General features: G+C 42.9%; 1 protein-coding gene across 3 annotated transcripts; it reads left to right on the top strand.

Annotated features, from left to right (window-relative positions):
* Positions 1-1,325: 1,325 nt before the first annotated feature.
* taf15 (TAF15 RNA polymerase II, TATA box binding protein (TBP)-associated factor) lies at positions 1,326-10,384 on the top strand. 3 transcript variants are annotated; one of them, XM_069720518.1, is made up of 16 exons: positions 1,326-1,507; positions 2,341-2,365; positions 2,475-2,508; positions 2,635-2,713; positions 3,622-3,679; positions 4,085-4,329; positions 4,447-4,606; positions 6,381-6,415; positions 6,987-7,019; positions 7,141-7,250; positions 7,358-7,487; positions 7,587-7,676; positions 7,762-7,855; positions 7,971-8,059; positions 8,365-8,509; positions 9,980-10,384. In XM_069720518.1, the coding sequence occupies exons 1-16, from the start codon at positions 1,498-1,500 to the stop codon at positions 10,017-10,019; spliced, it is 1,377 nt and encodes a 458-aa protein (XP_069576619.1). In that variant the 5' UTR covers positions 1,326-1,497; the 3' UTR covers positions 10,020-10,384. The 3 variants fall into 3 exon arrangements, with proteins under 3 accessions (XP_069576619.1, XP_069576701.1, XP_069576781.1); XM_069720600.1 differs by lacking the exon at positions 6,381-6,415; XM_069720680.1 differs by lacking the exons at positions 3,622-3,679; positions 4,085-4,329 and having other exon boundaries at positions 1,327-1,507.
* The last annotated feature ends 285 nt before the right edge of the window (positions 10,385-10,669 follow it).

Below are 10,669 nucleotides of genomic sequence, written 5' to 3'. Positions count from 1 at the left end.
TTGCAAGCAAAAGGATCCAAACTCATTAACACACACGTGTATCACTAAGAATACAACAATTATGTGTCGGTCTATGTTAAAGGACACACTAGAGTGGACAGTGCCGAAGTGTCTGTTGGACACTGTAGGTGATAACCAAGTCCTGAAGATGGCGGTAATGCAACACCAAGTATGCACGCCGTCATTAAAGGCCGAAGAAGAAGAAGAGGAGAAAGGAGAGAGTATTGAGAATGAACAAAACTATTTCGCATTAAAGAATTAAATAGAGCACTAGAAAAACAGGTGAGACTGCACCAGGGAAAGATTAGATATGTCATGTCAACACATTTAAGTACACGGGCTGGAGAAGTTGCTCATATTATTGAATAAGTTATGGGAAGAAGAGAAAGTCCCAAAGAGCTGGAAGGATGCTGTAACTGTACCTACAAGAAAACCTGGGAAGGATGCCAGCAAACCTGAGAGGAAGGTTAAAATCGGGGAGCGTCATAAGTTTCACACTGTTTTCAGTAATGATAAATTACATATTTGTAAGCACACCAATCGATATGGGGAGATCTTTAGGTTGAAATGTGGGGGACAAAGTGGGGAATTAAATTCTCAGTGGAGGAAACTAAATGAATGCTCTTTACCAGGTAGAAACTTAGAGGGGTTACTAACTCTGAATTGTAAGGAGCTCGGCTGGAGAGAGGTGAAGGTTTTCGTTTTCTGGGAGTACACTTTAATTAAACATATACACGCTTGATTGTGGGAGTGCAGCCTATGAGGAAAAAAAAATCAGTTTTGGCTGGACAGGAGATGTAACGGCAAGAGATTGGGGAGTGCATGGGAAGGACTTTTACCCAACTTTGGTAGACACTTCAGAGGTTGACCTTAAGTTATTATAAATCAAGGCAGGAGATAAAAGCGTGTATCTGGTGAGTGAGTTCTACACGCAGAAGGAAACTAGGTGTAACGACTACGTCCAAATCTTCACAGGTGGCTCTAAGGACCCCGTGTCAGGACTCACAGGTGCTGCGACTGTAGTTCCCCATCGAGTTGGCTGGACGCATGTCATGTAACTTGAGTGTCGGCCCGCTGAGCTATTCACAATATCCATGGCTCTACAATGGCTTGAGCAAAAACAAATTAGCCCGAGTTCTTGCCCGCAGCGACTCGGTCTCGAGGTTGGCCAGCGGCTGCCAGGATTTGATCCACAAAATAATATCAGGGACAACGAGACCAGGCTCGTAAAAGTCATATTAATCTGGGTTCCGGAACCAGCAGGTGGCAGTAATGCACAACAGCGTTGGGACGCGAAGCTGCCTTTAAAGCCCGCAGAAGAAGAAGCGGAGCGAAGAAGCTGTGGAGCAGTCGGTCCGCAGAAGGAGGAGGAAGCTGTCGAGGAAGCGCCGCAGCGTGTTCGTCTCATTCTGGCGCTGCGTACATCCAACCACAAGTTTTATCCGCTAATCACAAGAACATCGATTTTTAACTTATATATACGTATAACGGCACACAATGGCCACTGGTAAGTCCGCGTATCCTCTTTGAGCGTCTCTCTCCCGTTTGCTTTTTTTTTTTTTTTTTCCTTCTTCTTCTTCTTCTTCCTGTAAATAAGTCAAAGTGGGTTGAGTAGCATTAGCTGCTCCGTTAGCCGCCGAGCCGCGAGGTCAGCCCGGGAGGCTCCGTCTACTTCATGGAGCACATCTCGTCTTTTCACCCCCGACCGAGCTGTTCTCCAGCGGGTGTTTTTTAAAGTACTCGGTTTGTTTTGTTTTTAGTGCGGCGTTTACTCCCGTGTCCGGTCTTTTTTTTTTTTTTTTTTTTTAAATTGTAAAACGTCGCGTCGGCGTCGGGGGTTGTACGCCGACGAGCAGGGCCTCTCCGCCGCCGAGCCGAGGTTGTCTTGTCCGCTAACGTGAACGCGTCTTTTGTTTACGCTGCTGCTGGTTTGTTTTCTCACAGCGGCGGCAAACCGGTGTGTTTTTAACAATTCAGATGGATTCGCATTATTCACGGCGTTTCATTGGGGGGGAAGAAAAAAAGAAAGAAAAAAAGCACTCAGCCGGCACCGGGACGTATTTATAAACCTGTTTTCCGTTTTCAACATTTAGTCTGAGCCTGCGCTGAAATTGACCGCCATTTTTATTGGCTCGGCCTCGCGCCGGGCCTCCTGCTCCTCCTTCATAGAAAACACTTCTGGCCTCCGGCTGCCTGCTTAGTCACCCTCTTCTCCTCTTCTCTCCTCGGCACACCGTTTAAAGTAAACGTCGTGGTCCTTCTGGACAGTTACGATGTCACTTTTAATCACGTTTATTTTTTAATTTTTAATTTTTTTTGTTTTTGTTTCTGTTTCGTCAGATTCGGGGTATGGTGGCTCACAGAGGTGAGGATGATCAAGCTTTACGCTTAATTTACCACAGAAATACAGAGCATGCATGTACATATTGTTGTTTAACATATAATTGAGCCACGTTGCTCTTTTGTGTCTACAGCTATGGATCATATGGCGGTCAGCAGAGTGGACAGGTAGATTTATTATTTATTTATTTACCCAAACTGCTGTCAGCTTATTGTATGCAAGCTTCATACAACAGCATGTGTTTATTTTTGGTGTAATGATAACCTGTCTTAACTGATGTGTCTTGTTGGCAGGGTTATGGACAAGGAAATGGAAGCAGCTCTTACGGGGCACAGAGTTATGCCGGCTTTGAACAGCCAAGTGGGACACAAGGTACAGTTTGCAATATTATGAACTACCGTAAACTAATTATGCCCGCTGCTGCTGCTGCCTTTTATCTGTCCGTTTATGTATTTATAACATTACTGCATTTTATTGCAGCCTATAGTTTTCCGTCCTCGTGTTTTTTTTGTTTGTTATATTTTCTTTTCTTTCTTTTTTTTTTTTTTTTTTTTTAATCTGTTTTTATCCAGTACGTTGTCCGTGGACGGTATGTGGCACCTGGTATCGGATGGTAACCGAGATGAACAAGTGTTAACTTTCCTGTGGAATTACAAAAATACAACTTTATCAAATTTAGAGTAAAAACTATCATCTATTTGTGCACAACGCACCAAGAAAAACAAAATATCATAAGAATGTACTTGGTCAACAAAAAACCAAACTTTTTCCCCCCGAATGTATTCACACTCCTGAACTACCAGAAGGCCGCTTTAGCTGCGCTTCGATAAATTGTCTCGACCTTTTACGTAGACTGATCTATATGAACTATTTTGAGCAAGTGTTGGTCGCTTGATCGGAGCACCCGTACGCGAAAACTTGTTTTTACTGGTCTTAATTGAGGTACAGTGCATTGATGTCTCTTAAAAATCACTTAAATTACCACCTAAACTTAGTATTGGTTCAATATAGCTTGCCCTTGGTATTTATAGTGAGGCAGTTACTCGCATACCCTGAATGTTTGTAGCGGTATTTGATCACCACATGAATAAATTGCACCCTCTTATGTGTGTGAGAGGAGATTTTAAGATGCTTTTCATTTTTATTTAAGCCGAGTAAAATAATTTATGATTTTTATTTTATTTTTGCGTCATACACAAACAATGAATAAAACAACGGGTTATTTTGAACCAAATTAGAGGTTTCTCAATGTTCATTTTGTCTCATCTGTGTTTTGACAGAGGGTTATGGCCAATCTCAGCAACAGAGCTTTAGTAATTATGGACAGGACTCCTCCGGGTAAGCTTTAGCTAATATTGCAGTATTTGGGCTCCTGTTTTGTGGATGCTCTTTACTATTTCAGCACGATTCTCTCAGACATCGTTTGGACTACAAATGGTCTTTTGTAACATTAAGATTTTGTATGTTTTATACAAGTTAAAGTTCTTTTTTATTAAACAATAAAGTACATCAGTTGCAATGCATGCTGTTACACATACTGAATCCAAATGTAAAATTGGATATATATTTTTAACTGAAAACACTGGTCATATTCAAGCTAATGAATTTTTATAGTGTAGATGAATTAGAAAATGTTATTTTCTGCTCCACATTATTAATCACATGTCTTTACATGGAAACAACTGATGGATTCGGGTATTTGGTGTCTGTTGGGTTAACTGTAATGATTTTGCTAAAATCAAGGTATGGCGACAAGTCGTCTTCTTACGGCCAACAAGGGTCAGGCTCTTATGGCCAGCAGAGCTCTTATGGACAACCAGGTTCCTATGGTGGCCAGGGCCAAGGAGGAGACAGCTATGGGCAGCAAAGCTCCTATGGCGGACAGGGTGGTGGTGGTGGCGGCGGCAGCGGAGGCGGCAGCGGAGGCGGCAGCGGAGGCTATGGTGGCCAGGGGCAAGGAGGTGGCGGTTATAGCCGATGGAGTGAGGGTATGAATAACTGAATCCAGGATCAGTATAGAGCTACACCTGTATCGTGTAAGATTCCTCAGACGATGTGGAAGTTTGCTGTCTATTAAGTGAGATTGTAAATCTTTTCTGCACCAGGTGATGGTGGTAGTCAGGGTGGAAGGTTTGGGCGCGACCAGGGAGACCGTGCCGAAGGAGGGGGTTTCAGAGGCCGAGGCCGCGGTGGCTTTGATCGAGGCGGTTATGACCGCAGTGGTGGATATGACCGTGGTGGAAGAGGAGGACCTCCTGGTATGGGGTAAGTTGCACAGTGCCACTGCCCCCAAGGTACCCTCTGCACACAGAAATGAGAAATAACTTGTCACTAAACACATCATCAGTCATCAACCACAAACCATCCACATAGATGGATTTTCACCACTCATCTGCTTTGTGCTCCAGACCCCCAATTTTTTCAATACCAGATTCATCAAATATTGTCATGGACTTCATAGGTAATGTTCCCCAACCCTCAGCTTTGTGCTCCAGGTGCCTGAACCGTGTGAGATTGTTGGTTTTTGTTTTGTTTTTTCAAAACCTGATTCACATTAAGTTTTTACACAAGAGCCCTGCTGGTGTTAAATCTAATTTAATTGGTGGTTAGAAATGAGTTGACCCAATGATGATCCACCTGCTATCAATGGGGTTTTATGTGAAGGGATGGAGACGGACTACATCCGCCCACATCAGAGCTGTGAAGGCACCAGAGACCTGGTTGTGCAACTGAATTATCCCACACTTTGGGACAGGTTTTGTCCACTCTGAAACAACAGTTGACAGTTTTTTGTTGTTGTTGTTGTTTTTTTTTTTTTTTTTTTTTTTCCCTTTCAGCCAGGAAGGGACACCTTGTGTCATTTTTAGAGGCTGTACAGTATCAAGAGGAACGTTAAATTATTTTTGAAACGTGAGTTTTAGTTAACAGATGTTTTTGTAAAGCGACAATTCTGCAGCACCTCATTAAGAGTGCGTTCTTCCACACAAAAAAATATCTTTCACCGTTGCCCTCTTGCAAAAGTTGTACTTCTCGGTTTTGAAGAGGTTCTAGTAAAGGTACCCACCCGCACATGTTCATGAGGAGAGAAAAACGATATTTAGTTTTGTTTTTTGGCGCTTGACTTGAGTAAGGTCTGAAAGGGCCACATGTTGGTCAATTAGATAAAATTGGGAAACCAACCATATCTTTTGTAGTGTATATTTCCTATAAGTTATTAATAATTTTTTTTAAACCTGTGAATGCCCTTTATTTAGAGGTTTCTGTCACCTTTTTGTAATTTGAACTTAATAGAGGACACGTTTTTAATGTTTAATGCTTCCATACTTTTATCAAAGTTAAATCTAGCAGCCAAACTTGTTCAGTTGCCGGCGACTCACTTTTGGTATGTTGTTCTCTGAAGGCCACGTTATAGTTCTTGAACAATGGAAACTCCACTGAGATGATGCACTTAGACCTGGAGCCACATCTTCAGCTGCTTCACATTCAACAGGTTTCATTCAAGTGTTGTATATTTGACAATGGCGAACATGTATAATGTGTTAACATGGATCTACATTTTATACTACAGGTGTTCAGAGTGATTGAACTAAAACTTGGACCTCAGTTAAAGGATCTCATAAATGCACACAGTGGAAGATTGCTCATTGGTTGATACACCCCATAACACCAATTTGGCTTCTCACGGGGGACAAAACCCCCAAAACAAATTCAGCTGGTTTTCCAGCTCTTGGTATCCAATCCGACCATGTAACAAGAAGAAAAAGGAAGAAAAAAAAAAGTACCAAATTCTTTGTAAATGGTGACCCAGTGACGCGATAACTGTCTTCACTCGTGTGCCAGATTTTTCTTTTAGTCAGAGCTGCGCAGTCGTCTGTTCATTGAGCTCTAATGTCAAAGACTAACGCAATCCTCGTGTGAGACATTTCCACCATAGTCGCACACCCTGGCAGGAGTGCATACTGATGGGGATGTAGGGGAGCTTTGAGCTCTCAGTTGGGACAAAGGAAAAGCCATCATATCTCCAATTTTTCCTCTGCAGAGGTGGTGACCGTGGTGGCTACAAAAATTACGGTGGTAAGTGACGAGCATCAGAACTGTGTCGGTTGGGGAGGAAAGAACTTGAGTTAGCAAAAAGAAAAGAGGGGGATTACAAAAAAAAAAACAAAAAAAAAAAAAAAACAACTCGGTGAATGCCACCATTTCCATGTCCAGATCCCAAGGGACTCCACCTATTGCTATTTCTCATAAGTGACTTCAGATTTGGTAAAGAACATGGAGCTTGAGCTGTAAAATAATGGTATTGTTGCATGAAGACGAGGGCTGATTGTAAATGACAGAGGTGTTCCCAGGACGAAGAAGGAAAACTTTCTAAAACTGGAGACATTTTGGTGGTTTTCATTTCTGGTGTAAGCTCAAAAAAAAACAACCAAAGAACAATTCTGTTCCTGTTGCAAGGTGTTGGTATGTGATGCAACGGTATGAAAACACCCACCAGAGAGCTGTAAACATGGGCTTTGTTTAATTTGCTTTGTATCATTATGCATTGGTAGGGATGGAGTTAATAATTATATGTATGAAACTTTACAGACAGTCGTTCAACCTTTTGTTCAAGTTTTCTCCTCCATCCCTCTCCTCTGTTTTACAGGCTCTCGAGACTACGACTCTCAGGATGAACCAGGTGAGACCGTCTTCGAGCATCGCATGATTAAATGAGGATTTGTACTGATTAGTCAGTGCTGGCGGTCTCCGTTTCTATAAGCGTCCCCGGTGTCCCCTCTCACGGTTGATCTCTTCCACAGCTGGAGAGCAGGACAACTCCGACAACAACACCATTTTTGTGCAGGGGCTCGGAGAAGATGCCACAGTTCAGGAAGTTGGTGACTTCTTCAAACAAATTGGCATCATCAAGGTATTGATTTGATCCGATTGCCTTTTGTCATCAGTTTCCGCTCATTTGGAGTGATTTAAAATGTTGCATTATGACACTGGTCATGTCGACGCATATTCTGCTTTCAGGTGAATAAGAAGACTGCCCAACCGATGATCAACATCTACTCTGACAAGGCCACCGGTCGACCAAAGGGAGAAGCTACAGTGTCCTTTGATGACCCTCCCTCAGCCAAAGCTGCTATTGACTGGTTTGATGGTAATGGCGCTGCCACATCTCCTCTTTTGTTTTCTCCAGTAGGTCAGCATCATTCTCACCAACACGTTGCCTTTTTTTTTGTTTGTTTGTTTGTTTTAGGAAAGGAGTTCAATGGTAAACCCATCAAAGTATCATTTGCCACCCGGAGAGCAGAGTTTGCACAGAAAGGTGGGCGAGGCACGCGAGGAGGTGTGTATCCATAAACCTTTCCTTGCGTGTTTGATGTTTTTGCCGGTGTTCTGATTATCATCATTTCTCTTTGGATGTTTGACAGGTTTCAGAGGTCGCGGTGGCGGCGGCGGCGGTGGCGGCGGCAGCGGAGGACCCAGCTTTGATATTAAGGGAGGAGACTGGCCTTGTCCCAACAGGTCAGGATTTCATACTTTTAATGGGATTTAAAAGAAAATGGTGATTAATGTACAACAAAAGGGGCCAACTGGTTTGATTTGTGTGTATAAATTTCCATCTAATTTCTTTGTTCAGCTCTTGCGGCAACATGAATTTTGCACGGCGGCAGGAGTGTAACAAGTGTGGGGCACCCAAACCAGGAGATGCTGGATTTGGAGGTGGGGGTAAGTGACGCTAACCGGATCGTTTTACTGGAAAAATGTTGTTTTTAATCAGGAAAAAAACACACCTTTTTTTTTTTTTTTTTTTACCAAGAAATAAATTGTTGTGAAAAGGTTAGAGCAAGAAAACCTACTTGAAAGAAAAAATATTTGTAGCCAGCATAAAGACTTTTGTAAATACTTAAAAAAGTATTTACAAAATATCACCAACATGTCTGTCTGGTATGTTTTTTTTACTCTTCTTTTTTTTTTTTTTTTTTTTAGAAACTTTCTTCACTGACATGCATGTTGTCATTGTGTGTTTGCAGATCGCGGAGGCCGAGGTGGTTACGGCGGCGACCGAGGCGGCTTCAGAGGCCGTGGAGGTTTCCGCGGGGGCGACCGCGGAGGCGACCGCGGAGATCGTGGAGGTGACCGTGGAGGCTACGGAGGTGGCTACAAAATGGGAGGAAGGTGAGTTCAGGAGTTTTGTTTCTTCAATTTGACTTGCGAGCTGCCCTTCAAGATGAAGGCCAGTATTTTGGGGGTTCGGCTGAAGCCAGCCCATGAGCCGAGCAACACTTAATCCTCCGTGCAGTGATGGTTGTATACAAGTCCATTCAGCAACTTGTCAAGCAGGAACGGAGTTGAGAGACTTCACGTGTAGATGTGCTGTGTTGTTGTAGTTTGACTGTGTGACCAGAAGAGGGCGACGCCTGCTTGAAGGGAAAAAAACAAAAAACAAATACTGTGTCCTAATTTCCTGCAGTACATTCAACTGCGTACAGAAGGTTCTACCTACCAAAACCTTTCTAATATGCTGTTTACCAGAAATCTGCATACCGTTTTGTACTCTGGATTTAAGTCGGTCTAAAAATCTTGAAGCATTGAGTTCAGTTTCCTCCCAGAAAGTCGTAGGATTTTAAAAGGACTACTTTAGAAAAGTTTAAAACTTGTTTACCAGATTCCTGTTCCCTATTTTAGTCTAATCTCCACCATAAAACATGTCGTATCCAGTTGCAGATCATTTTTAACCAGCCGCTCCATTTTATGCAGCTTATGTCTCGGCCTTATGAATAATGTCATTAAGGTTTAAAAAGCAATTTAAGTTCCGTCTCGTAATAAAAAAAAAAAATGAACTTGCACCTTGAGGAAAATGTCACGGGGATAAATGTTTGATCTGTCGGCCATGAAATGGCCGCCGCCTGCCGAACTTAAACCTGAAACGTCAGATGGTGTTACACGGGACCATCCAAGACGTCATCCTGGGAAACCAGTTGAAATGGTTCACTTTCAAAAGATGCTTGGCAGGTGATTGGATGAAGCATCTGTCTTGAGTTAATTCTTGTTGTTTTCAAACAAGCGGTGGCTTCCAAACAGGCCTGTAGGTCCTCATTGGACACACATGGGTCCAATCGACCGCTGGTTCAGATACAAATGCAGAACTTAAAGCCTGACCAGATGGATTTTGTGATTCCTGTTATCTTGTCGTGCTCTCGTGAATCCGGCCGGAGTCGCGCGATGAAAAGTCTTTTTCCGCCATGTTGTAGATGTTTTCCTTTTGAGCATTGCTCGGTGGACATTTTTTATTTTGTTATTCTCATTTAAATAATACATTCTGTCACTTTTGCTGTGAAAACACTGTCACACTACCTCGAGCCTGGAGGTGCTTCTAGTGTCTGAATATTGGCGCTCCACCCTTCGCTTTATTTACTGCTGCTGTCTGAAGGTGAAATTAAAGGGGGGTGGGGGGGTGTTAATGGAAGTCTGCTTTATTGAGAGCACTTCAGGTTATCCATTTGGAGATTTACCACGCAGGCGCTGGGTTAATGTGAAGTTCACACCATATCTCAAGCCTCGCCTTCATTTGTCAGACGATAACTGTTCAGTTCAATGACAAAGGTGGATGAAGGATAACCGACATCTTTTGTCTTTTGTCCTCAGAGGCGACCGTAGAGACGACAGAAGAGACCGGCCATACTAAACATTGAGCAGAAGAAATCCATTCCAGCCCTTGAGTTCGCTGTGGAGGGAGGATTTAGTTTGGGGAAACTAAAATCGGGGAGGGGGATAGATCAGACATTCTGATGTGTCTACAGTTTTTGTAGCCGATGCATCCCGAGTATTGCCTGTTCATCTGTGAGTGAGGGATGTGTCGAGCTGATGCGAAGGGACTTCGGGGCTGATTGGCACCGTTGGCATGTGCTCAAATGTTTATTTTATTTTATTATTTTTTTTTTGTTCATTTCTTTGTACATCTTTTTAATTTTCTCCCAGATCTCTAGTTGCAGATGTTTTGTGAGGTAGACTTTGTTGTTTTGTATGAGCTGAATAAAATGTTTTACTTGGGTTCTCTTTTTTTTTTTTTCTTCTTCTTTTTTTTTTTTTTTTTTTTTCCAAAAACAATATTAAAACTGTGATCTTTTCTCTGTGCTTAGTGTGAGTTTATACACCCCCAAGCCTTTGTAACGCTGAATAAGACAACGGCAACGTGCTTTAAATCCTTGTAAATCAGCTGGTATTTAGTGTAAGGAGAAGCTGCCAGGCTACTTGCCCCCGAGCTGCCGTGCGGGCGCCGCAGAGGGGCGGCGCCGGCCCTCCTCCAGCAAATACTCCGGGCGTTTTCAATTAGCG

This window comes from Brachyistius frenatus, unplaced genomic scaffold (genome assembly GCF_029030835.1).
Source record: "Brachyistius frenatus isolate BFR_SWC_R1_liver_20210118 unplaced genomic scaffold, ASM2903083v1 Contig_1, whole genome shotgun sequence".
Taxonomy (NCBI): domain Eukaryota; kingdom Metazoa; phylum Chordata; class Actinopteri; family Embiotocidae; genus Brachyistius; species Brachyistius frenatus.
Note: the sequence above shows the minus strand (reverse complement) of the source record. Positions and strands in the feature narration are given on the sequence as shown.

Excerpts from the sequence above, each read along its gene's own strand:
- taf15 (XM_069720518.1), top strand. Across the intron at positions 3,680-4,084 it reads TATGGACAGGACTCCTCCGG|GTATGGCGACAAGTCGTCTT; the intron begins GTAAGCTTTAGC and ends GCTAAAATCAAG. Across the intron at positions 7,677-7,761 it reads TGGGCGAGGCACGCGAGGAG|GTTTCAGAGGTCGCGGTGGC; the intron begins GTGTGTATCCAT and ends GATGTTTGACAG.